At 37.7% G+C, this 27,565-nt stretch overlaps 1 protein-coding gene and 1 long non-coding RNA gene across 4 annotated transcripts; one reads left to right on the forward strand and one right to left on the reverse strand.

Moving 5' to 3' along the window:
- Positions 1–222: 222 nt before the first annotated feature.
- Positions 223–26,925, forward strand: LOC109108441 (la-related protein 1B-like). Of its 3 annotated transcripts, none has more exons than XM_042774118.1 (19): positions 223–890; positions 10,317–10,378; positions 11,482–11,541; positions 12,659–12,884; positions 14,369–14,491; positions 14,912–15,074; positions 17,216–17,360; positions 17,445–17,619; positions 17,772–18,010; positions 19,681–19,794; positions 19,890–20,252; positions 21,660–21,777; positions 21,904–22,061; positions 22,257–22,363; positions 22,496–22,659; positions 22,740–22,884; positions 23,809–23,918; positions 24,171–24,298; positions 25,067–26,925. In XM_042774118.1, the coding sequence occupies exons 1-19, from the start codon at positions 569–571 to the stop codon at positions 25,463–25,465; spliced, it is 3,321 nt and encodes a 1,106-aa protein (XP_042630052.1). In that variant the 5' UTR covers positions 223–568; the 3' UTR covers positions 25,466–26,925. The 3 variants fall into 3 exon arrangements, with proteins under 3 accessions (XP_042630052.1, XP_042630053.1, XP_042630054.1); XM_042774119.1 differs by having other exon boundaries at positions 22,499–22,659; XM_042774120.1 differs by lacking the exon at positions 19,681–19,794 and having other exon boundaries at positions 224–890.
- LOC122148163 lies at positions 12,018–12,681 on the reverse strand. Its single transcript, XR_006162150.1, has 3 exons — positions 12,541–12,681; positions 12,347–12,446; positions 12,018–12,216 (listed from the first exon to the last, which is right to left on the reverse strand). It is a non-coding gene; the product is annotated as an uncharacterized LOC122148163 (long non-coding RNA).
- Positions 26,926–27,565: the final 640 nt, after the last annotated feature.

Genomic DNA, 27,565 nt, shown 5'->3' on the forward strand with positions numbered 1-27,565 from the left:
TATGGGACCAAGCACTATCAAGTCCAGATATTCTGGAAATAAACATAAATTGCAACCAGCTACTCCCTCTTTCTATGTGCAACTTTATAAATAAAACAAGCCTTTAAAAAAAAGTGGACATGGCAACACCGCCTTCGCTCAACCACGCTCTACTGTTCTGCAGTACCGCCGCGCGACCGCGAGGGGCGACAGAGAGACGCCACACGCTCGTCCAATGACTCGTGGCCATTCGTAGTATTTCCTTTTATTTAGGTGAGTTGCAGATCAGCCAAATCGAGGAGTGGGTCGAAAACGTTGGCAAAGTTTTTATTTTATTTTTTCGTTCTGGCTTACCGTAATCGGTGAGTGTGGTCACACAACATGGCTTCTTTAAGGGATCGAGCATTTTGACATTTAAGAAGACGAAAAAGTCCGATGCAGCTCTGCGCCGTGTTTCAAGCTGCTGGCTGTCAACTCGTGCTCTAGCTGCAACGGCTTTTTACCGAGTCTTTTTCTACATTTGTGCTGGAAAATAACTTTTGCAGGATAGTGAAAAATAACAACGCGAGGGCGTTTGTGCTTTTGAACCATGGCCACTGAAGTTGCGAGTGACTTGGACGTGACAGTCAGTTGTTTGGGCGAAGGGAACCAAAACAAGTCGGACACGGATCGATCGAGCCACGAGGAGCGACAGCAGGATCCTCCTCAGGTCGACTCTAAACATCAGAAACAAGGGGTAATGGAAAGTAAAGCGGATGGGTTAAGCGCGGACAACACGAACGACAAGGAGAACGAGCAGAATGCAGAAACTGCCAAGAAAGTGATCGAGGCTCCTCCGCCAAAAGTGAACCCGTGGACGAAGAGGAACACGTGCCCTCCTAATAATGCCACCAACAGCTCCCTACAAACAGGTAGGGAGTTTATGCTCATAACAACACATATTTATGACTCCAACGGCGCTTATGCACACATGTGCTCTGTTAGCTCGCATGTGCTACTGGAGCAGGAGCGGCCATTAAACTCCTGTCAGGTCACTTGTATGGCCTTTTTCGCGTGATCGCGCACATGTGCTTTGAAACATATGATAACGCCGGCTATTCTCTCAATTTATGATATTTCATAAACTTTGTGCCCATATCCGTAAAGTGTGTTTTTCATACATGGTCAGAGAAACGGACCAATCAGTGGCGGGGGCGTGGTCTGTTAGCTTTAGCATCGGTGATGGGACGTCCGACTCATTTCAGCGATTCGGTTCTTTTGAACAGCTCGTTTGATTGACCGATTCGCCCATTGTTGTACGTCATAACGTCGTCCTTGGCAACCTGGCGTGACATAATGCCCTAAAACATTTGAATAAAAACGTATGAGGACATTTGCTGTTCATTAAAGTTGTTTTATTAAGTGTGTTTATTGTAATTTGATTAATCACAGTTTAGTTTGTTCTCAGGAGCTGAATAAAGGATTCAAACAGTAAACTATAGTTAGAATTTACATTAATCAGTTCTAGAATTACTGTAAGCACGGTGATAAAACTGGCATTAGATAAAGCCGTAAACATATTTCAAATACGCTTTATTTGTAACATTACGATTCGTAAACAGTTCAGATCGCTTTGGTGTCATTGAAAAGATCCGACTCTTAAGAATTCATTCACGAATCGGACATCACTGTTTATCCCCTCAAATCGTTTAATCATCTAAAGCGATATAAAGCAATGAAAGTCAAACTACTGTGTTTGATTCACATGTTTGCAATGGTCTATAAGTGGTTGTAACCGTCACTGCATAGTTTTTTTGGCTTTGAGTCTCGGAGCCTCGTTTGTGGTTTGGCTGACACATGCTGTGCTGTCCTGGCTCGCCTGATTAAAAACACGGCTGTTGATAAAAGTTAGATAATACGTAAAACACACATATGAGGACCTGTCCGTATTATGTTACTCATATGTACTTATAGAGATTGTTGTAATAGGTTTTAGGCTAGTTTTAGTTAGGTTAAACGCACTGCATGTTGTCAGGAAGCCCGGGGCTTTTTTTTTTTACGATTAGTGATGTGACCATATATGGTGGTAGTGGGAATAAACACCCATTAAAAACTACCGTTCCCACTTGATTCTAACGACAGACCCGTGTGTGCCTCGATCATTTGGCTGTATCTGGTCAGACTTGCTGATGTGGGCAGATTCAGTCCCTCTCCCCACCCCATCTGATCGAGTTGCACGGGAGCACGTGGATTGCTGAGCACTGCAACTCCAGCAGGAGCCCATGAGAGGCCTTTACACCCTCACCGCTCTACACTGAGTTTCAGCCCCATACTAACGTACTGCTAAACACTTCATCGGTACTTGAGCACTTGGTTTTTGGATCCTCATAATGTTTGTGTTAGTGTGCAGCTCGCCTGTTGAGCTGACCTTATGAAAATGGTAGGTTTAAAGTAGGGGTTAGGGCTGTGAATCTTTGGGTAGACAGCGATTCGATTCGATTCAATGCAAATTCAGAACGATTCGATTCGATTCTGAATTCTTTAAGTGCATTCACAAGATTATTTAAATGCTTCCCCTAAATTCTTTAAATGCTTAGTCAGGAGGCAAATTACACAGAAGCCTTTGTTGTTAGAGAACCAGAAAAAAAAAATAATAATTTTGTCCATTATTTTGATGGTTTAATGATGTTATGGCATGACATGGCATATGTAGAAATTTATGTAAGCCAATATTTAAAAAAAGAGCTTTACAAGTAGTTATGTAGGCTAACGTTTTGTTACACCAGGGGCAAAGCCATCATTTCAGAGCATCACCCCCCCCCCCACCCCCCCCCCCCCCCCCCCCCAATCTCTTACTTTGAATTTGCTATAAGAAATCAAATACACTGCTGGACAGTAATCCATCATTTGTAGTCTATATTTTTTCCAAATGGCAATTTTATTATTGTTTTATATACTACAAACAATTATTTCAATTTTCTGCACAGAATAAGGTAGAAAATATACTTTATAGTTTCTGTACTGTAATAAATGATAAGTCAATTAGCTTTGCTTCATTCATAAATTTTATGTGTTTATTGTCTTAATGTTTCATCAGTTTATTCTGCTTTTTATTCAGCTGAGTTGCAGATATAGCCTGGCACGTCTTAAGTTCTATAAGCGTGAGATCACTTCTCTTTCAGTGTGAAAACTTTTTTTATAAAATAAAATGCTATAGTATTTAACTTTTACCCTCCATCTGCGAATGAAGACTCTGAAAGAAAATGCGCCCGGTGTCTGTTTGCTAGCAACAAACGCTACTTTCCTGCATTTGATTATCAGATAAACCTCACGCTCTTATTTCAAGGTTGTTGTTAATACTGTGGTTATTTTAACAGTTTCAAAAAAAGTTTTGGTGAGACGAACAGAGCGCGAGCGCAATCCTGTGACAGTCACAGGCAGTGTTGCCAAGTCCACGGTTTTCCCGTGGAATTGGGGTACTTTAACACCATTGCCGCGGGTTGCTTTTCATGTCCGCGGGTTGAAACAACCCCAATAACGTGATGTTTAGCCACTGGAAGGAGTGCGTGAAGGAGAGATTTGAGGCACGAACACTGTTGAAGGTCTCCATTAATTCCTGCTGGTAGTAATTTAATGTGTATATATGTTGAAAGCATTGAATCGCTTTAGAAATCGCAATTCGATTCTTAGCGTTTGACATAGATTACTGTCCAAAATTGCCGATTCACGATTCAAAACGGTATGTAATCGATGCATTGAGAAAACTAGTGAATTGTTACACCCCTAGTAGGGGTGCTCCGGTCAGGATTTTTGAGGCCGATCACAGAAAGCAGCATCTGCAGATACAATCACCGATAGCGATCTTTTTAAAGCCTTATTTTTATTGTGTATAATTATTTATAGTAATACTCAAATCAGGAATTTTAGACACTTATTCAGGGCCTGAATTTCATTTTTGAAAATGGTGGGAATTTCCCTTTTGAGTGTGCATGATAAGCGCTCAGTCTCCAGGAGAGAGTGCAAGTGCTGAATGGTTTAAACACTGGCAAGAATTCAAAAGAAATGCAATTTATAAGCTTTAGTGACGATGCAACACTGCCTCTATTATGCAAGTGACAATTCATGTGTCAACTGTGCAGTGTGCAGCTCACTTCTAGACCGACACGATGTGTAGTGATTTGAAGCCATTTGCGCATTTTGAGAGGGAAAGAGAGAGAGCGCACCGTGATTCACTCATGCTGTTTGTGAAATGATGTCCCACAGAAGGTTTTCAAGTTACTTTAAGAGTTATTTAATGAAGAAATATGAATTGTACCTCACCTTCAGCATTATGATTATTTTACCCGCACCAGACAAAGACTGAGATGGTGCCGCTGCATGACATGCCAAACCTCTCACAGGAGACGCGTCATCAGATTGAGATCGTTTTTTTGAGATCGGTCCTTTTAGAGACCGCTGATCAAACATCCCAACGTGATTATCGGCCGATTGTGATTGGTAGCCGATCAATCGGAGCACCCCTAGTTTAAAGTAATGTAATACTAGACCACTCCCTAAACTGAATATTACTGTGTACACTGAAAAAGACCATCTAATGGGCTTTGTTCACATGAGAGTGTTAGGAACGTGCCTATGCAAGTACATTGTTGGGTAGAGAATTTTTTTTTTTTTTTTAAGATGTTACAATTTCTCCCATCTCAGCTTAATAAACAGAGACAATTATAATTTAGCTATTCGTCATTTATTTTACCTGATGAAGTGTAAATACTGTGGCACATTGTTCTGTTTAATTTAAAATAGATTGTCTCCAAGTGCCTTGGGCTTAAACAGTGCCAATGGTTTTGGGCGACACTATATTTTTGTTCAGGGGAAGTGTTTAGGAAACCTGTTCGAAAACAGGGAAAGTTGATGCCTTAAAAAGAAGGCATTTCACCTTTAAATAACTTGGTTGGAATAACTAAACATTACTGACAGTAGTAAGGAAATCACAAACCAGAAGAGCAAGATATTTGCAGATGTATAGTTTTGTTCATAAGTTTGTTAATCTTGAGAATCTCATTTCAGGGGCTGATCGAAACAACTTTAAGAAATTTTGTGCATCTCAGAAAAAAAGATCTGATTGCTTTAGGTCATTATTTGACTTTGCAGTCTTTTTCCAAAAATAACAAATGTATTAAGTTTTGACCATTAAGGTGCAATTCAGTTAGCAAAATTGTGGACAAAAAAGGTCCATTGTCTGTTGTCAATAGCATATGAAAAGGAAAGCTTACACAGAAGTCACTTAAAACCTGTTGGCCAGCATGGAAAATTATATGACCAACTTGAAAATGAGCAAAATCTGCATGGAAAACTTTTTTTATCAACACGTGAAACTCATCCGTGAAATTTCACTAAGCAACGTTAAAAAATTTTTTATCTAAATATGTGAATTTTGTCATTATTGTCTCACCCTCATGTCGTTCCAAACCCGTGAGACCTCCGTTCATCTTCGGAACACAGTATAAGATATTTTAGATTTAGAGAGCTTTCTGTCCCTCCATTGAGAATGTATGTACGGTATACTGTCCACCTCCAGAAAGGTAATAAAAACATCTTCAAAGTAGTCCATGTGACATCAGAGGGGTCCGTTAGAATTTTTTGAAGCATCGAAAATACATTTTGGTCCAAAAATTATCAAAAACTAAGTTATTCAGCATTGACTTCTCTCCGGGTCTGTTATTAGCGCGTTCACAGCACATCCGGAACGAATCACTCGATGTAACCGGATCTTCTTGAACCAGTTCACCAAATCGAACTGAATCGTTTGAAACGGTTCGCGTCAACAATAAGCATTAATCCACAAATGACTTAAGCTGTTAACTTTTTTAACATGGCTGACACTCCCTCTGAGTTCAAATAAAGTAATTCATTTACTCAAACAGTACACTGACTGAACCGAGCCAGATAACGAACGAAACATTGACTCGTTCTCGAGTCAAGAACCGTTTCTGTCGGACGCGTGCGATTCGAGAACCGAGGAGCTGATGATACTGCGCATGCGTGATTCAGACTGACACACAGCGCCTGAACCGAACTGGTTCTTTTCGTGATTGATTCTGAACTGATTCTGTGCTAATGTTATGAGCGCGGGTAAACCGAAGGCATCAAGGGCAATCATCGCCAATGAAGTCATACGTCGAGCGCAAAAGAACTGGTGAACCGTTTTCGGCAACCGGTTTATTGAGTCAAACGGAGAAGAACAGAACTTCCCATCACTACCGGTGATCCGAAAACCGATGCATCCGGTTCTTGACTACGAGTCAATGTTTCGTTCGTTATCTGGCTCGGTTCAGTCAGTGTACTGTTTGAGTAAAGAATTACTCCGGGATATTGATTTATTTGAACTCAGAGGGAGTGTCAGCCATGTTAAAAAAGTTAACAGCTTAAGTCATTTTGGATTAATGCTTATGGGTTGACGCGAACCGTTTCAAACGATTCAGTTCGATTTTGGTGAACTGGTTCAAGAAGATCCGGTTACAAAGTGATTCGTTCTCGAACGGATGTGCTGTGAACGCGCTAATAACAGACCCGGGAGAGAAGTCAATGCTGAAAAGTCGTAGTTTTTTTTTTGTATTTTCGATGCTTCAAAAAATTCTAAGACCCTCTGATGTCACATGGACTACTTTGAAGATGTTTTTTATTACCTTTTCTGGACGTGGTATACCGGAACATTCTCAATGGAGGGACAGAAACTCAGACTAAATCTAAAATATCTTATACTGTGTTTCGAAGATGAACGGAGGTCTCACGGGTTTGGAACGACATGAGGGTGAGTCATTAATGACATAATTTTGATTTTTGGGTGAACTAGTGAAACTCATCCGTGAAATTTCACTAAGCAACGTTAAGATGACCACACCTTTATGTGTCTTTGGATACCAGCTAGACTAGTGTTAGTTTGATTGGATGTGTTCCAATGTGTTAAAAGTTGTTTTTTTTTGTTTTTTTTAAACTGAAATGTAAGTGTTAATATTTTTTTTTTTTGTTAATCTAGTTGGAAACTGAAACCAAAAAAAAAATAAAGTTTATGTAGATAAATTGGGGTGACTAACTGAACTCGATATGATGTTCAGGGTGTTGTGTTCTCCGGTGCTGAATTAAACCAGTCATAGTTAAGTTTTTCAGCCTCCTTTCGATTTTTCAGATGAACAAATTTCTACATATTGCTTCTCTAGCATTATTTTTGGTTATAATGAAGTGTGTCCATACTGCCAACTTGTTTACCTTTCGTCGCTGTTGTGGACATGAAATGGACGCTAACAACAAATTTGTATTTTTTTTTTTTTTTTTTTTTTTTTTGCTGTTTTGGCTGATTATTTTCAGTTGCTGAACTTTTGGACCATCACTGCCTATTATTTTGTTTGTTTGTTTGTTTTCTCCTTTGTATGCAGTATTGGGTAATAGACATCTTGTCAAATAGAGATGATGTTTTCAAGCCACTCCTGGGCAATCAGTGTTGTGTATGGTGATTAAATTCCTCTTAGTCAGTCTATGAATGATTAAACCCCTCAGATGAATTACATTCCGCTGAGTACACCTATCTGAACTTCATGGCCAATTTCCTGTTTTTCATTGTGAGAAAACAGTTGTGTTCAGTTGAATGGAGATGTGTCATAAATGAGCATTTCTCCTTTGTGGTTTGACCAAACCAGTACAGTCTGTTGTTGTGTGACTTATATGTCAATCCATATGCATTGCACATGTCATTGTTCTGATGAATAAACAGAGCTGTAGATCTTACTGACCTTGTTAAGCCAAAGCTCTTTGTGCTGTCTGTAATGTGGGATTCATGTCATGATTCCAAGAATTTGCAAATGGGACAGTGATACGAAAGATGCTCTTAGGTTGATCCTCAGGGATCCATGTTGAATATAAGAGATGTGTGCTTTGCTTTGAATGATCAGAATGCTGTCAGAGGATATATGGACTGATAGCAGTGTTTTAACTACCATTACTCTGGTCTTAGACTCTGTACACATGACTTATTAGCTGACATTTGAGAATGGACTGCTCCCCTGTCAAACAACCATGGGGTTTGTTGTAAGCAGCTTTGTCTGTTTTGACTGCAGTGATACCTGTATGTGGTCATTTTTAGGTTATTTACTCTTTGGCTTAATGTGAATGCCACATTTTCAAACTCTTTCTAGTTTTAGGTGGTGCAATGTTTATGGACGGTAAGATGTTTTTGAGCAAAGCCTGTTATACCGAGACCAGAACCTAAATCATTCCATCATCTTAAATAGAAATCATTCTAATATGCTGATATTCTAATAGACTAACCAATCTAATATGGTGCTCAATTTTTTTTTTTTTTTTTTTTTTATTATCAATGTTGAAAACTTTGATGAATGGGATTTTTATTTGATAGTTACACCACTTGGTATTTTCAAACAAATTAAGTTTCAACTTTTCTTGTAAATGTTTTTTTTTTAAACTATATAAAACCAACATGAATACAAAGAGAACGTCTTGAATGCATTTAAAACTAGATTTGTTTGAATTTTAAAATATTTTTCTTTTCTTTCGCATGTAATTGACCCTAGTTTCTTGACAGACTTTTGCTAAGCTTTTATTCATTGGCATAGTAAAAGCCATCCAACTGGCTTTACATAATGTTTCTGACTTGACATTTTAGTGATTTTAAATGAGCGTTTGCATCAGATTAAGTTATTAAGCTTCAGGCGGTATTTACTGACAGAAAGGTGTCGGCGGGACAGTATCAGTAAGTTTGTGTGTATGGTCACACCCCACACTGTCAGCAAGCGCCCAGTGCCTTATCATACAGGCCATCCTTTCAGTAATGATAAAAGACCCCGGACACTCCCAGGAATAGGCGTCCCTCTCTGTTGCCTGTTTAATCCCGACAGCTTTCTGAAATTTAAACCAGTTTTGGTGGCAATTACAGCAAAGTAGCGTTTGATTCTCCCACAGGGAACAAGCTTTGAATGTTGCTGTATTTCTGAAGAATAAAGCTGATTTAATATGATCCTTTAAGGCCAGAATGTTAATCTTAGACTGTTCATGATTGTTTCTCCACAACCACAAAGAATTTAAACTCCTCCTGTGCAATTGTCAAGCCCCCGATGTTGCAATTAACGGATAGACGTTTATCAAAAGTCAGACATATGGTTGTGTCACATACATTGTGCTAACCTCCTCAAAGTTCTTGTCTTTGGGCTAGACTACACCAAAATTAAAGCTGTTAGCTTTAGCGTCATATTTCTTTTGCTGATTTTAAAAAACACTGTTTATATCTGCTAGTGTGACTTTGTAGATCTGTTATTATGGTGGGGTTGGTGGGGGCAGTTTGTCAGGACGTGGCCCAATGCTTTGTTGGTTGTGTGAACAGTGGCACAAATACCCATAGGGGCCATGCCATTGTTTTGGGGGGGGGGGGTTGAATATCGCTTTCACTGGCCCTCATAGAAATGTTTTTTGCTGCTCCATCTTGCAGAGGAAGTTAATGTTTTACGCGTGTGGATGCATGACCTTGCTGTGCAGGTGCTGGCGTGTGGCTTTACAATAGATGTGAAGCTGTTCACAGATAATTGACCACAGCACTTAGTCTGTATTGACCTGCCACACTGGACACAAAGAGAGAGAGAGACGTTTGTAGATTTTAAGTGTATTTAAGTGTCTCTGCGAAAAGCCTGGAAAGTTGTTTTACCAAGTCTTATAATGCATTGTTTTAACAGGTGGTTACTGTACGGATGCATGTGTAATATGTAGGAGTTGGTTTAATGTGTAAATGCCCTCAAAGAGTCATTATCACTTTAGTTAAACTTAGAAAGTTCAGGTCATACTGCACATGTCCACTAGAAAAGATGAAACTAGCTCCAAAAATCTTCCTCTGTGGAGGTGTGTACAGTGATGGTGACTGTCTTCAGTATGTTCTATCAATGAATGATCAATAAAGTCATTGTGTGAATGCACAAGTGCAGTTAGACTAACTGTGTTTCTGAAGTGTTCATGCAGTGTCAGACTCAGTCAACGAAAGCAACCAAAGTGCCCTTGAAAGCTGAATTAAATAAAGTAAAATGTGACAGTGTGGTCTTAGCCTTTTTTTGAGCATTTAAGCATTTATGTCAGGCGTCACACTCAGTGGTTGACTAATATAGTTCTGCATTTATAGTTTCTTAACTTTACAGAAATAATTTTTTTTTCTTAACTTTGCAAATGTCAGTTCTGCCAGTTATGGAACAGCAATATAAAAGTCTTTCTTTCTGTCTTTCTGTCTTTCTTTCTTTCTTTATTTCTTTCTTTCTTTCATGAACTAGATCAAGCATAATCACTCTCTTGTTTTTGTTCTGTGTCCTCAGAACCCCAGAGTCCTACCAAAGTTGTCCGTGTCAGCAAGCCCAGACCCAGGAAGACCAGTAAGGTAAGTCATTTTTATGCATTGGATCGCCATATATATTATTTATTTATTTTATCTGTCTATTTGTGTAAATCTGCAGTTTTATCCTGCAGTCTGTTTATGTAACAGAGTCTGGATGTCCTGGATCAGGGGTCAGCAGCAGCCAGTCATTGAGCAGATTGGCTTGTGTTTGTATTTAAGTGGATATTTGTTCGCTCTGTTCTGTCGTTTGTGTGGGTGATAGTCAACATAGAGTCAGCACATGGGTTTTTGACTTTTACCTCAGTGGGACATTCCAGAGAGAGCACATAGAGGACTCAAATTCAGTTCTAAAGGGGGCAGTAGAGTTGTCCCCATGACTGACTCCAAGGCATGTTAGTTTGTCTCTACTTATTGACACGTACAACACTCGACAGGTTCCCTTGTACATTTGGGACCCCTAGCATGTTATTCTGTGCTCATTCCTTATGCATTACAAATTTTTTTAAAGGAATGTGACAAGTTTGGGTTGTTTTGACCAGCCTTGTTAGTTCACGTTGGTTACACCATTAAAACTCCAAGGCACTGCCTTACAAATTAAGTTTCTACGGTCTAGCTTTAGCATCTGGGACACCCAGGACCCATTTTTGGACGATAGTGGAATCCGATACGCCACATTCTGGGTTGCTTCGCGGCTTGAGGAATGATTGACATTCCTCCGGTAATAGAAGGTAAAATGATCTTTGAAGAAGGAACAGCCACACTTCCCCCATGGTGTCCAAATAATGTTTTGTGTGTTAAATACTGGCAAAGTTGTCCTGAAGATGGAAACTCGACATGAGGAGTATTTGACGCACAGATGTCAGTGGAGTGGAGCAGCTGCCCTTTCATAAATCATTCAAACTGGACGTTGAGAGAGCATGCATCTGCACATTGCTTTTCAGTTGACAGTCATTAGGGAATAATGTTGTTGTTTTTTTAGTTTTCTGTTTGTTCAAATCAAATAAGGTGGTGTTAGTTTTCTGTGTTTCCCACTTATTTCCTAACACAGGAATTGGCTGTTGTAGTAATGGATCATGATGAAGGATGGGAACTTTCAATACTGATGTAACTTTTGTGTTTTCTTTTTCCTTCGCTCCCATTTGCAGTCGAGTGACTTCAGTGACATCACAAACTGGCCTACCCCTGGAGAAATCGCCAATAAGGAGGTGAGATAGACGCTGCATTTCAGTTTAAATCTACCTTAATTTTGTTCGGTTTCAGGCCTTTATTTTTTGATGTACATAATGAAAACAGTGACACATTAATTTATTACCATGTGATTTTGATGTGGTACATTTATAATAATTACTAATTTCTTAGTATGTCCAGCTTGAAACGGAAGAGCAGCTCTGTATGATTTCTGCTGTTACAAAGGGCCTCTTATTAATATTTCTCATTTTTTAATTTGTTACTTTAGTCTAGGAAGACCTGAATGCAGTATATGAGTGAAGTTTAAAAATCATGGCAATTTCTATAAGGAATATGATTTTTTTTGTTGTTATGTCAATTTCAAAAAAAGTTGCTTTTTGTGAAAATATAATAATAATTAATTATAACGGTAATCATATCTGGTAATCAAGACCATTCATTGGTTGTAAAAAAGCAAACCCTGAAATACATTTAGTTATTAAAATGTCCGAAAATATGGAATTTAATTTATTTTAGATATTCAGATATCAACTTGGAAGGTGGGTGTCTACAAGTCAAAAAGGTTTAGGAATAGTTCATCCAGAAATATAACATACAATAAAAAAAGATTTATACATTTATAAAATTAAATAAATCCTGGCATTCTTCACCCTCTTGTCTTTCCAGAGCCTCATGATTGTTTTTTTTTTCTTCTGTGAAAGGCAAAAGGAGATATAGAAGAACAGTCTGAGCTGCTCTTTTCCATTCAACAAAAGTGGATTGGGACGTACAAGTAACACTACCTACGTAATCAGATTACTTTTTCAAGTAACTAGTAATAACCTTTATATTTACAGTGAAATATTGAGTATAGATCCCCATTCACTTTCATTGAATGGGAAAGCGCAGCCTGGACGTCCAGCTAAACATCATCTTTGGTGTTCTATGGAAGAAAAAAAAATTTAACGGTCAGAGTTAATATCTATGAAATTGAAGCTTTATGCACTGTCAAAGAGTGTTCGTTCCATATCACATACCTGCAGAGACTTGTGGGAGAAATGTATCTGTGTTGGTTTTCGCTGACTGGACTGCTGGCTTCGTTCTGCTAGGTTCAGGTTTAATTTACTGAGAGATTGTTTTGATTGTGCCCCTCAGCAGCAGCAGAATGTGATAAACGTGCAGGTGAATAAAGGGACGTCCGGACCGAGGGAGAGGAAGAGGGATCGCGGGGGAGAGAAGAGAGAGAAGGAGAGTGGAAGTGATGGGAGTGACAGTAAGGAGAACAGGGAGGCGCAGACGGATCCAATCACAGGACTTTCGAGTGAGCAGGAGACAGAGGATGGAGTGGAAATGCACAACAGTGCCACCCACAGGAGAGGAGGTGAGACAGACTGACAACATTAACACACATAAACAGCCATTCACAGTCACAATGCATATCCATATTTGATGTTCATGGCTGTGTTAAGAATGGAATACTAGCTTACTGTGTTTTGTGTGGTATATACTATATGCTGCCTCCAATTTAGAGAGTAGTATGCTACATTGTGGACTGTGTTTTGTGTGGTAGCTTACTGTGTTTTGTGTGGTATATACTATATGCTGCCTCCAATTGGAAATAAGCATGGTTACTTTGCCTTTTTGATCCAATTTTGGGTAAAAATGACTTTCAATTTTGGCAGTCTGATCAAATAATACACTATTTTCAGTACTGTATGCTGTACTATGTGTGTACAACTCCATTCCCAGTTCGTGAAAGTGTACAAATGACATTGGCCATTGGGCTTTATACTAATTTCTGTTGGCATGAATGCAGCATCATGCAAAAGTTATTGGTTACTGAAGCCATTGTAAAAATGTCCTATTCGCAGGTGCATTTATTACCCATGTATGTATAATGTATTCTGCAACAGAACACATCCAATAATGAGGAGTTACCCAGCATTCATCATCATGATGGGAAACCACCCCTATGTGAATAAAACCGCATTGCTGTGACTCAGATATAATTAGGTTCTTAGTCTCATATCAGTGATCATTAAACACTCACTGAAGTGATCCTTTTAGCCTGTAGATGGATTAATTGTTAAAAAAAAGATAATAATCTTTCAAATTTGTGTGCAAAATAATGTGTTTTGATTTAAAAAAAAAACAACAACACCAATGGCATGTAAAGTGAACAGTCATGTAGAATTATGGGTAAGGGTCAAAGGTAATTACCCATGTAACTTAAAACCACAAAGCCATTTGCACCGCGCTCTTTAGTCACTTAATGCTTTTTTTTTGGTTAATATTTTTTTTTGGTTAATTGGTTTGTTAAATTATTTTGTTTATTAAACCATAATAGTGCGGATCATGGTTTATTATAAAAATGGCTTTTAAACATCTGTCCACTTTGGTGAATGTCATGAATCAAATGGTTAAACAAACTTGTCAAAAGTACTACTCATTTCTTTAGATGAAAAAAAGGTTCGTAAAGTGGAAGTGGGAAAAAAAATGATGCAATACACCTTCATGACACTTATACAAACTTTAGGAAAAATTTTGTAAAATTAAACATGATCACATATGTACCAGCAGCAACCTCCAGCTAAAAAAAGAGAGAAAAGATGTATATGAAAGAATTAAGAGCTTAGAAATTCTCTTGATGCATGGGCGGGTTTCAGACGCGTAAATGCTTTACATCACACACGCATGTCTTGACACATACGCACTCAGACACTCAATATCCTTGAGCTATTACACAATACTGATTGCTTAATCAAATGGTTCCTTAATTGTTCATTTTTTAATTCAAGATGACTAAATATTTCACACTGTTAATTAAAGTACTTATTTTGTCCTTTTCTTTTGTGTGTTCCTCAGGCTGGCGGAGAGAGAGAGATTTCTTTGATGACGCAGTGAGTGTTCGCAGCGAGGGCAGCAATGTCCGCGGAGGCCTCAGGGGCAGGGGCAAAGGTCGCGGCCGAGGCAGAGGTCGTGGACGAGGTAACCAGTAAACATCCCTAAACAACCTAAACATTCATTCTCACAGTCAGACTATGTGTGCAATGACTAATTAAAGATTTTTATATTTGAAGTGTGTGTTTGTGTCTTTATAGCATTCTAGTAAATAAAATGCACTCAATTTCTTTTCCTTGAAGAACTTTCCTTTTTTTTTTTTTTTTATGTGTTAAGGCAACATAAAGGTTTCCCAGGGCTTGATATTAAGCTTATCCAGGTCAAAACAACTAAAAGTGATTAGGATCAGAATCATTTTAAACTTTACAATCAGTCTTCAGTGTAAAGTGTTGAAATAGATTTAGTCATACAACTTCGTTTTAGGGTTTAGGTTTCACTTATTCAGTGTCAAGTGTATGTATAGAAATATACAACATGTTTTAACTTGTATTGTCTCTCTTATTTCAGGTCGCTATGACTACTCCCACAGTTACCGGGACTCTTACCCGGATGGGTCCACAGTTCCAGCTGAGTTCGGCGCTAACATGGTCTATTACTACGACGACGGCAATCGCGTGCAGATGTATACGATTGAGGAGAATTTACTTAAAGAATACATCAAACGCCAAATGTAAGTTTATTGTCTCTCTTCTCATTGAATTTATACAGAAACAGCACATGGTTTGTTTTTCCAGCTCTCCAGCTTTCAGTTTAGCCTGTGATTTCTTTGTAATTGGTCACATCACAACAAATTTAAGACTTCATGAAGATTTGAACTTTAAAGGTGTGTTTGGTTGCATTATATTTTCAGTGTTTCATGCATTGCCACCAGCAGGGGGAGCAGCTGCAGCTTTGGGCGGCCTGGCACTGTCTGTCTGTGTGTGTCCTTAATTTAGCTCGTCTGCCTTATGGATGATGGGGAAGGGGTCAGATGATCTGGGTCAGAGAGATTAGGACAGAGGACTCTGGGTGCGTTGCATGTGTGGGAGTGTTTCCTAGTTAGTCAGAAATAATGACTTTTACATTTCATGTGGAAATGAAAATGTGTATCAGTGTGCATAGTAGAAATCTGTGTGTTTTACCCAGCATGAGGTTATTGTATGTGCGCGTTCTTGCCCATGTAATCTTATTCACAGTTCAGCCAAGCTTACTTCACTCAACACTGATCATAACGAGCTGAGAGTCCACAGGGAGCTCTCTCTCTGTCACACACACTGTCTGTTTAACACTGATCTGAAACCTGTCTTTCAAAAACAGTTAGGATCGGTACTTACTGATGAAAGACTGTTCACAGATCAGTAAGAAATATGCTTCCTGCGCAGATTTATGTTTTTTAATGCTATGAAATATAGCAAATGTTCATGTATGTTACACATTAAGGAAGTTTTTGATTGGTTGATGTATGTCATTGGTGAAGTGTGACGGGTTCAACATTCAGGTGGTTGGTTCATCAGGATATTTTGTAGGAACTTGCATGTGTTAGGAGAAATGTAATCAAATTTTCTGCTAACCACTTGTACACAAAAGCCCTTAATAATTTCCATACAATATTTAAATATGAAATTCAGCCGTGATAGTGGAGGTCTGGTCTGCACCTGGTCTCAATGCAATCCAGAGGCTCTGTGCTGTGTTCCTCACCTTACACAATACACAATACCCAGAGGACAGAGATGGAAAGAGAAGCGGTGCTGATCTGTGAAAGCATATGTTGGTGGAAAAAGAGAGGGAGGGATGAATAACTAAAGGGTTGTGAGATTTCTGTCTTTGCACTTATATGACAGTTAGTTTAATTGCAACCACCTGCAGCAGTTATAGAACAAGACTGTAATACCCAGCTGCTCATGGATATGATTACATGTGTTTAACACTACTCTGAATGCTTTGCAATAAATTTCATTAATGGACATATTAAAAAAAGATTTCTCCAATAGTCAAATATCAGACTGAAAGGGTTTATATTATTGCTGTATTCTTTTATGTTGTTGTAAAAACATATTGTTAAATTATTGCATATGGGCTCGGTTTCATAGACCGGGCTTAGCCTAAACCAGGTTTAGGCCATTGTTCAATTAGGACATTTAAGTAATTTTTATTATCATGACTTAGAAAAAAAGCATTACTGGTGTGCATCTTAAAAAAAAAAAGGCAATAATTGTGGTCTAAAATTCTGAGATTGTTTATTCAATCTAGACTTTTAGGATTTTGATAAATTACATTAATTATAAAATATTCTGTTCATGTAGCTTACTTGCTACTATCATTAAAAGAGATACTAAATATCTGAAATACTAAGATACTCTGCAATATTAGTATTTCTCTTGATTTATAATAAAAATATATGTTTAAAATATATGTATATTTTGTCACTCTATAAACTTTTTTAATATCTGTTTTCTTGTCTTTTTTATAGTTTAACTTTTATGCACATTAAAGGTGAATTGTATACAAATAATATTTTATTGCCATTATACCAGATGTGCATGCAACAAATAAAACTATTACATGAGCATCTACAAATATGAATTTGTATGCTCTTCAGATGCATTATAGTTGTTTTTATTTGTATTTATATGGAAGTACACAGCTTTAAATATGTGATGTGTATGTAATTAGATCTAAGCTGTATGTAATTAAATCTTGATTGCGCATATACGTGACGTAGTAGTTATTTTTGTAGTTATTATTTAAATACACAGTAATTAGAGGCAGCAAATGTGAAACTGTGCTGTTTAATTATTATTTTGGAGTTTAAAGATGACTGTTTGTTTTTAGTGAATACTACTTTAGTCTCCCAAACCTGGAGCGTGACTTCTTCCTGCGGAGAAAGATGGATTCAAAAGGCTTTTTGCCCATCTCTCTGATCGCCAGTTTCCACAGAGTCCAGGCCCTCACCACCGATATCAGCCTCATTAAGGAGGTGACTATTGACCCTTCAACTCTGCTCTTTCAGAGATTGTTATGTTTAGTCTGTGTTCTATCTGGTTTTTGTGTGTATGAGTAGGCGGTGAAGAACAGTGAAGTTGTGGAGCTTGTTGATGAGCAGATCCGTAGGAAAGAGGAGCCCGAGCATTGGCCTATCCCGGGTCCCTCTCTGGACTCCCCGCGCACAGATTTTTCCCAGCTCATTCACTGCCCTGAGTTCGTCCCAGGACAGACGTTCACCTCCCTCAGCAAAGGTTCTGAAGTGTTCCACTGTTTAGCCTTTTTTTTTTTTATTGTATTTTTGGTTGTTATGCAATTACACAGTTATTTTTCTTGATTCTGAAAATAGCAGCCCTCATCACACTTACTTATTCTCTTGCAATCTCTCTCTCTACATGTGCCAAAGTGTCGTCCTCCCCGGTCAGTCAGCACATAGATGAACCCGGTCTGGTAAATGGCCAAACTAGTGATGACCCAGATGCAGCCAAACCTCAGTCCAAAGAATCCTCTCCTTCAGACTCAAAAAGCAGCTCTAGTGAAGCTGGGGATATGCCTAAAGAGCGGTCCAGCATTCTCTCTGATCCGGAGGCCCAGCCGTGGATACATGTGGAAAAACGGCACAGAAACTTTCCTGGAAAAAATAAGGTACTGTCTGATGTGATCCTAGTCTTGTGATATGTGACGTGACGAGTGTCAAAGAAGTTCAATAAGAAATGTTTTCTTATGCTCACCAACGCTGTAAATAAGTACAGTCTATACAGTAGTATAGTGAAATATTTCTAACATTTAAAAATATTAAGATAGAACAAATTTTTTAAAATGTATTTTATTCCTGTGATCCTGAAGAAATCATTCTAATATGCTGATTTGGTGCTCAAGAAACATTAGTGAGAAATAGGGGTGGGACTGTTCGCGAAAAAAAATCGAACCGTTCGATTCTCCACACACGGTTTGGCACACGCTAGGACTGTGGTTTAACTTAAATCTGACAATGCATCTGTAATATGACTTATAAATAACACATAAAAAAAACAGGGTTTGGCTAATGTATGTTTCTGTTGATGGATGCGCATTCTGGCTTCCCAGTACATTACAACAACAGCGAGGAGAGAAAAAAGAAAAAAAACCGTGGCCCAACCATTCACTCTTGTTCAGTGCAAATGTTCTTTATCATCCGGGTGCACAGGAGAGACCTGAACAGCACACGTTAATTTCTGTGTTGAAACTAAACTCATTTAAGTTTTGCCAGTTTAAACATTTAAGAGCCAGAGGACGCAAACTCACGCGAGCAGTGAGAAGATTTGTGCATGCGCTCATCCGAAGCGCGCAAACCCGCGTTCCAGAAAACACACACAGATGTTGTGCTGTTTTTGAGGTATTTTTTTTGAATTGTGTTTGTGAATGAGATATTATGTAGAGATGTAATTCTTGTTAAGTATAATACAGCAGACATCTGAACTACTGGATCAGTGCATTCTCTTATAGTGACAGTCTTAATATTAATCGAACAGCAACAACATATTAAGCTCTCTCTGAAGTATTGTGTATAGCTTTTGTAACTTGGATAAAGATTAATCTTTAATTTATACAGTCAAATATGCAATGCTGTATTACACTTGATTACTTTATTCAATTTCTGTACCTAAAAACTAATGCTGGACCTACCTAAAAAAAAAAATTATTTTATTTGTATCTTTGCTCTTTTGTATTTATTTGTGCTGTTGCTTGTAGTTCGATAGAGTATTCTTATTTTCTTTATTTCTATTCGAAAGTATAGTTTTTCCATAAACACAGCACATACCGAACCATACTGAAACCGTGACTCTAAAACAGTGATACAAACCGAACCGTGAAAAAGTTGAACCGTTCCACCCCTAGAAAGAAATGTTGAAAACATTCTATTCTTCAAATAGAAAGTTCAAAAGAACAGCATTTATTTGCAATATAAATCTTTTTTAAATCTTTTTGTACATTATTATTGCATGCTGAATAAAAGTATAATTTTATTTTTTTTTTAAATATTGCATCTTCAAAAGATAGTGTACAAAATCGCTAAATGAAATATCGGCCAATAGCTGATAAGCAGTGCATGAAACAAAATAATACACACACAATACTCTGTTACTAAAGTCAGTTTGAAGGTTTTTTTTTTTTTTTTTAATTTGTTGGCTAATTCTCATTTCTTTATGTTCCTTTATAACTCATGAGTCTGCTTGAGCATTTTGATCACTCACATATTTCCTTTTCCTCCTCCATATTTCTTCGTCCATCATTTCTTCTCTCCATAATTCCATTCCTGTCCTGTGGGTGTGCAGACCTCAGTAACTCCTCTTCCTTCTAGCCCTCCTCCTCCTCCTTCTTCTTCTCCTCCTCCTCCTCCTCCTCTTCCTTCTCCTCCACCTCCCCCTCTTGAGTTGTCCCCATCTGCAGTTGAGTATCCCCCCTGCTTTCTGTGTTTTCTGCTTGCATGATTTTTTTTCATATTTATTATAAATAAATAAGATATGTTTCATGTTTGCTTCAGGAGCCCAAAGAATTGTTTCCGTCTAGCTCAAAGCAGCAGCCTGAGGCAGATCAGGAGGAGCTGGACTTCCTGTTTGATGAAGAAATGGAACGTCTCGCAGCGCCTCGCAAGAACACCTTCACTGATTGGTCAGATGACGATTCTGATGATGAACTTGATGACCGAGATGTAAACAAGATCCTGATTGTTACTCAGACCCCCCCTCATCTGCGGAAACACCCTGGGGGTGATCGGACGGGGAACCATGTGTCACGTGCCAAAATTTCATCTGACCTTGCCAAAGCCATTAATGATGGTTTGTTCTACTATGAACAGGATCTTTGGACAAAGGAAGAAGGGCAACCAGAGTGTGCCAATGCCAAGGTAAGAATGGTTGTGTTCTCTAAATTATTTATTACATGACAAAAATAAATCATCATTTGCAAGTCAGCATCCACTTTCACTGTATGGAAGAGAACAGCTGATCATTAAGGATTCTTTGATGGATAAAATAATTTTGTAACAATGTAAAAGTCTTTACAGTAACTTTTGATCAATTGAATGTATCCTTGCTAAATTAAAGTATTAATTTATTTTTTAAAAATCTTATAGACCCCAAAATTTTGAGCCATAGTGTAAAAAAAAAGCTACTTTTAAAACAAAATGAGTGCGTAATAGTAAGTAACACAGAGAAGATTATGCTGAGTGTGGTTTTTCAGATAATGTCCACGCTCAGCAGTACCATAGGAATTTTCTGCTGCAAATGTTTGAATTGCTCTGTGGTGACCAAAAATATGCTGAAATATTTGCTTAAGATCTAATATCTCACATTAGGCAGCACATTGTGTCTTCGCTGATTTATTTCTCAACCAACCTGTGCACTCTTGGATTTGGCATGTGATCACTGATCTCTTTAGGTTTTGATTAGGGAAAAACTTCCCGGAAAAAACTCATGTATTGATGTATGAGCCAGTTCATACTAACATCAACAGAATCTGAGCCATTTGCAAATGTCAGAAGAATTGAAAGAATGTGGGTCATATAATTTAAATCGAGTGGGTCATATCAAGTTTACAGTTTACACAGATATGTGTTTGAACTGTACAGCGGTGTCGGGGGTGTCCGCCTGTTCCCGCTCGTGAGAGTCGTTACACCTGTGTTAACTGTGCCAAGGTCTCTGTGTGCTGAAGTTCAAAAGTAGAGACACCTGATAAACAGCTGCACAAAATGACAGAAATGAGCATGTTTTTTTTTTTTTTTTTTTTTTCAGATTAGTTTATGACGTAGTCTAACTATCTAAAATGAAATGATTTCTCATTTTGACAGTAGTGGTGTGTGCCTGTGTGGCTTTTTTTGCATTAATAAGTTCTGTGCAGTGTGTATACATGTCAGTTGGACACATTATAATCTTGGTAAACTTCTGATTGACTGTTATGTCTGATTGACTTTATTTTATGCCTCTTATAGCCCTAAAAGCTTCACTTTCAGTGGCTAAATGGGTTTGAGTCTTTATGATGGACTAAAAGGATGTCATTTCTGAACTGCTGCAAGTAATAACGGCCGGTAAACCTGATCAAGTGCACTGCCTGCAGTCAAATACAGAGCGCTTATGACTTCATTGTTCATACAGGCAGAAACTGGAAGCCCATCAGGGCACTTTGTCTTCCTCTTCTCCTCTTTATTTTTTTAAATATGGAGTGTGATGCTCTACTCGTAGTTTTTATGTTTTTAACCATCTTGTAACTGTTTGTTTGTACTCTCTATAATATGTCAATATGTTCCATGTTTTAGGATGTGGAGAACTTCAAAAAGCTCAACGTGATCAGCCAAGATGAGTTTGATACTTTGACCCCTAAACTTCCCATTGACCCCAACCAGGAGGTCCTGCCCCTTCAACCATGTCAGACAGGTGATTATCTGTCTGTCTGTCTGTCTATCTATCTTTATTTTATTAGTAAACAAGCAATTAATTATAAATACAGTTAATCATTTATTTAAATGTATGTGGGTTTTTTTGTGTGTTATTTTTCTGTAGATGATTCTAGCATGGCTCATTCTCTCCTCACGGATGTCCCAGAATCCTCCAGTGTGCCTCATACCCCACGTACACCACGCACTCCTGGAAGACAGGACCCCACCAAAACCCCACGCTTCTACCCTGTCATCAAAGATAGCGGCGACCTTGATGGAAAAGTATGTTTGAAACAGGCAAACATATTCTGGGGTTAAAGGGATTACCTTTTATGTGTATTTTTGTAATGATATTTATGTATTACCTGATATTTATACATATATATAAATTAACATTTTTGCTTAATGCCTGAGTTCGTACATTTGTCCTAACCAGGTGCATATTTCTGATTTTTTTTTTTTCTTTTCTTCTTTTAGACCCCCAGAAAGAGGAAAACCCGTCATAGCTCTAACCCTCCGCTGGAGTGCCATGTAGGCTGGGTGATGGACTCACGAGAGCACAGACCCCGCACTTCCTCCATCAGGTTTATGGCTTTTTTTATGTCATGCACTCAGTACTGAGATGCCAGTATTTCAGAGACTTGAGACACTTAGAAAGTTGGCTCTGCTTAAAGGTCTTTCTTTCTCTCCCATTATCCTCCTCGTCCTCTGTACAGCAGCTCAAATGCGTCTCCGTCAGAAGGAGCTCCTGCGCTGTCAGGCAGTTACGGCTGCACCCCGCAGTCCCTGCCTAAGTTCTGGCATCCATCCCATGGGCTTTTGAAAGAAAACGGCTTCACCCAGCAAGTTTACCACAAATATCGCAGACGATGCCTTAATGGTACAATGATTGTTTTATATATATAAAATATACACCTGCGTTATTTGAATTTCTAATTTTTGTGTATTTTCTTTCCTCAGAGAGGAAGCGATTAGGTGTGGGTCAGTCTCAGGAGATGAACACACTCTTCAGATTCTGGTCCTTCTTCCTCAGAGATAACTTCAACAGGAAGATGTATGAGGAGTTCAAGCAGTTTGCCCTAGAGGACGCCAAGGAGAACTACAGGTAAGAGTCATAGTCCTGAATTCTGTGTTTTATCTGCAGTCCCTGCCTGAAGAAGTTCTCAGCCTTTGAGAATTCAGGCAGCTATTTCCAGAATAGCCAGGCAGTAAGTCAACCAAGTTCATTTGACCCCTTCTCAAGTGCATCCAGTTTGGCAAGAGGCTGCATAAATGACATACCGAGTGGTATATACATAGGTATTACAGATGCTTCAGAATTCTCCCGATTTTGATTTGTTTTACAGAAAAAGCTACAGAAGACTTGAAAAATTAATCACCTCTATTTTTGAAAAGAGTAAAATATGAATGAAATACTGGCTATCATAGCAGTATCTAATGAGAGAGTGTTACAGCTGGCATTCATGTTCTACTTGCATAACACAACATACAAACACACTCACATTAAAATGACTGACAAGTCTGAATCCTATACAGGGATGCATAAACACTTCTGGTTGTTTACTCACAGATTGTTTGTATTAGTTGTTAGGCAAGTGTGTATATTTCAGTACTAAATCCTGAATGCTGAAGGCTTGGACTGTTGTTTAACTCACAATGCAATATTAAAATCATGTACAATATCGAAAGGATCTTGAACTTCAAATGCTATCAACATTCTTAAAATTCTTAAACAATAAATCTTGTTTCATGCAAAAAAAAAAAAAAGGTTTTGCCAACAATTTTTTTTCTAACATTTCAGAATCTTGTGCATGTTTTTTGAGCACAAAATGAATGTCTTAAAGCAAGTGCAAACTGTAGTGTAAACTATACCAGCTCTGACTTTTTGCATGTCTATCATTTGCAATGTTTATAGTCATGCAAATAATTGCACTGGTAAAGGATATATAAGGTTTTTGTATACTATCTGCTGTGCTACCTGGGAAGGCCAACACTAGTTTCCTAATGTGTGTTCAAATGTTTGTCTCAGGTACGGACTGGAGTGTCTGTTCCGGTTCTTCAGTTATGGACTAGAGAGGAGGTTCAGACAGGATATCTTCAAGGACTTCCAGGAGGAGACCATCCAGGACTATGAGAAAGGTCAAACGTTCATAGTTTGGCAAAACAAATTTAAAAAAAAAATGCAAAGGCAGAAATCTTTATTGTGCCGTTTTAACTTTGCATATCACCCACCATCTCTGTGTCTGATGTTTTGTGGGTGAAATGCACTTTCCATTGGTGGAAACTTACTGATAAATCTTGGTTTTTTTTTTTTTTGTTTTTTTTTTTTTACTGAAAGATGTGTCACCATGTGCTTGCATCTGATGTTTGGGGGTTTGTGTATACGTGTAGGTCAGCTATATGGACTGGAGAAATTCTGGGCTTTCCTGAAATATGCAAAGGTGAAGAATCAGCCCGTTGACCCCAAGCTCCAGGAATACCTCAGCAAATTCAAGACCATTGATGATTTCAGAGTAGATGTGAGTATAAGCATCAGTCTTACATGTTAATGTGATCCCAGAATAACACATTAACCCTGTAAAAGCCTAACATACGAAATTTTTTTAAACCAAAAATCAAATCTAAAATAAAAAGGTTAACGTGTGTGTTTTATGTTTAGCATAATCTTTTTTTATACATGAAAGGTTTTTATGGCTCATAATATGATATAGCAGAATATGGAGCTCATAGGAAGAAAAACGTAAGAATTTTATTTTGAGGTGCAAACTGAACAAAAATATGCAATTTGGTGAAGTTCCTGATAATATTCGATACTCAAATTGTAATGTGATTTATTTATTTTCTTAAATGATGTATGGATATTCAAGTAAACCCAAGTTGCTTTAGTCCAGTATATGTTTATCTTGAAATATTAACAATTATAAAGATAATTCTTAGGTTTATTTTATAAAAATCAGTAAAGATTTTACAGCAGAAAGACACATGTACCATGATCTGAAGGTGGGTGCTTTTTAGAATTATACTAAAAGGCCTTTTACTTACTAAGAAATAATGTAAAAATCAATAGTATAAACTATTGATCAGAAGGCATGTAGTAAATTGTGCCCAACAGATTATTCAGCAAAGTTTTGATCATGTTGATAATTTAGAGGCCTATATTGTATATCATATATTATACAGTAGGCTCTATAGGGTTAATAGGATTAGTCAATATACATTTAATCACTTTCTAACTGTTAGTATTAGTCTGTTGAACTATAAACCAAATGTAATTTCCCTTCTCTTAGCCACCCATGGCAGAGGATGGAGTAAGGAGGAAAGCACACTCATCCTCCGCAGGGGACGAAGTGAAACGTAGACGGCACAACTCGACATCATCATCGAAACAGACCCCAGTTGCCAAGACATCTTCAGACAATCAACCAACCGCAGGAGTGATGGCAAAAACAACCACAACGGATCAAGCCGCTGCCCCAACGACAGGGAAAACCACCAATCAACCATCAGCCAAGCCAGTCACAGCCAGTCAGAAACCAGCACCTCTGACCGCCAAAAGCAGCACGGCTAATGACCCGTCTACAAAAGCCACACACAAAGAGAATGTGAAGAAGAATACCTCATCAGATGCTCGTAAAGGAGAGGCGGCGACGCGCAAAAGCAAAGATGCCCAACAGCCAAAGAAATGATCGTCTTACTACACTATATACAGTATTTGAGTGTGATTTTAACTCTGGAGCTGTGAAAAGATTTTCAGTGCTGGTGCAGGCTTACGTTTTACACCGTAACCTCGGAAGTGAGCCAATCAAACCGTTAGAGTAAAGACCAACTGTCAGACTGTTGCGTTCACAAACTGAAGAGGAAACCAGAAATATCTTTGTGTTGTACAAGGTGCATTTTCTGGACAGGTTAACTTCCATAAGAACCTTTTTTTTTTTTTCTTTTTTTCTTCTTCTTCTCTGCAGTTAGTAGTTTCAGAATCACTTACGCATGGTGAACTTGTTTTGCTGTAAAGTTTACAAAAGGTGCGTTCCTACATTGAATGCCGTTTTATCTCTTTTTAAAATTAGTTTTATCTTTGCAAATGCCTTACATTTCAAAAGCAACAAAAAAAATATATATATATATTTTACAGCTCTGTTAGCATAAGTAATTAATAATCTCTTGGTTTTTAAGTGTTTTTAATTTGTGCGAAATGCACTGTACACATTTAGTTCAGTTGTTTTAAAAACTCAAAAGCTCATCAAACAAAAAAAACTTGAAGTGAGGTTGACAAGATAACACACTATATAGCTTATTGAATTTTTTGCTCTTTTAGATTGTGTAGGAAATATGACAGTGATGGAATACTAAGTACTTTATGCTTTTATGATTAGCTGAGTGTCTGAGCTGAATATTGGAGAAGTACGTAGATATCAGTGGTGAGGGATTGTAGAAAGTGTTAACATCATCAGGAACTACAGGATTTTCCTGCCTTTAAACGAATGTTGGGCCGTTCACATTGCTGAGCTGGTGATCTTGAAGACGCCACGTCTCGAGTTCAGGTGTAGAGTAGAGGAAGAGAAGACATCTTTGATCTTTTTGATAATTTTGACTTAAATTGGAAAACATCTGTGTACTTGAAGTTTCTAAGAAATGGTAACTTTTTGAAAGGAATTATTCTTCCTTTTAAATTTTGAATCCTATTGGAGTTGAGTTTGAGATAATTTATTGTTTTACTCTCTTTTGAAAGCTTAATTGATTATTATCTCTCTCTTTTTTGATATTACTGAGAGAGTGTAGAATGCTGCAAAAATCGTGTCCCAGAGAATACTTTTATTTGCATTATATTTTTATTTTTCAGTTTGGAAAGTGGCTAATAACATTGAATCTGTGTTTTTTTTTCTCACTTATGATCAGTAATCAGACACTGAATTAATGTCCCGATTGTATCATATTTGCTTATGAAAACTGTACATAAAAATATTAGAAGCAGCTCTCTAATTTCAATCAATTCATTTTTATTGATTCATTTTATTGTGATATTTTTGTTTGTGTGCGCTTGTGTGTTGGTATGCATGTCGGTTTAATTTTTTCTTTCCTCAAATTGTAAAATGTAAAAAAAAAAAAAAATTAAAATATATTAAAATCTGTTTATAAAACCCCAAAATAACATGTATTGTATTTCTTGGTGAGTTCAAGTCAGGCAATGTGTGCAGTGTAATGTTGTTTTACTGAGTCTTACACATTCCACGTTACACATTTTGAAAAAAATTATAAATCCATTAACTTTCCAGTTATTTGGATTACTGGAAAATGATTTAAAAATAATAATTTGCACTCTCAAAGAATAATATATATGCTCAATATTTTAGAGTTAAGCATAACTTGAAGCATGTGTGCATTTTCCTTGACTATGGGACCACTTTTAAAGAGAATAAACATACTGAGAGCAATCCAGCTGCTCTGTTGTCAAGAATACATCTAGTATACACTAAAAACAATTACTTTTGACATTGTAAAGAATACACACTTTTTAAACAATAACAATAAACTCTATACAGAAACTGCAGGGGTCATGAGACATTTTGTACTTTAGCAATGCTAAAGATTGTAAATACTGAGTTGTGAAGATAAATGGCTCATAAGGGATCTTGTTATCGGTGTTGATTTGTTATCGCCTGCCGTGTAATATTTAAAGCAGATAAACCGATTTTGTATTTAATTCGCATTCGTTTTTTTTTAAGTGTGTGTGTGTGTGTTTTCAATATGAAACTTTTGAGCTGCAAGCTAATTAAAAGTATATTTCC

This window comes from Cyprinus carpio, chromosome A17 (genome assembly GCF_018340385.1).
Source record: "Cyprinus carpio isolate SPL01 chromosome A17, ASM1834038v1, whole genome shotgun sequence".
Lineage (NCBI taxonomy): Eukaryota > Metazoa > Chordata > Actinopteri > Cypriniformes > Cyprinidae > Cyprinus > Cyprinus carpio.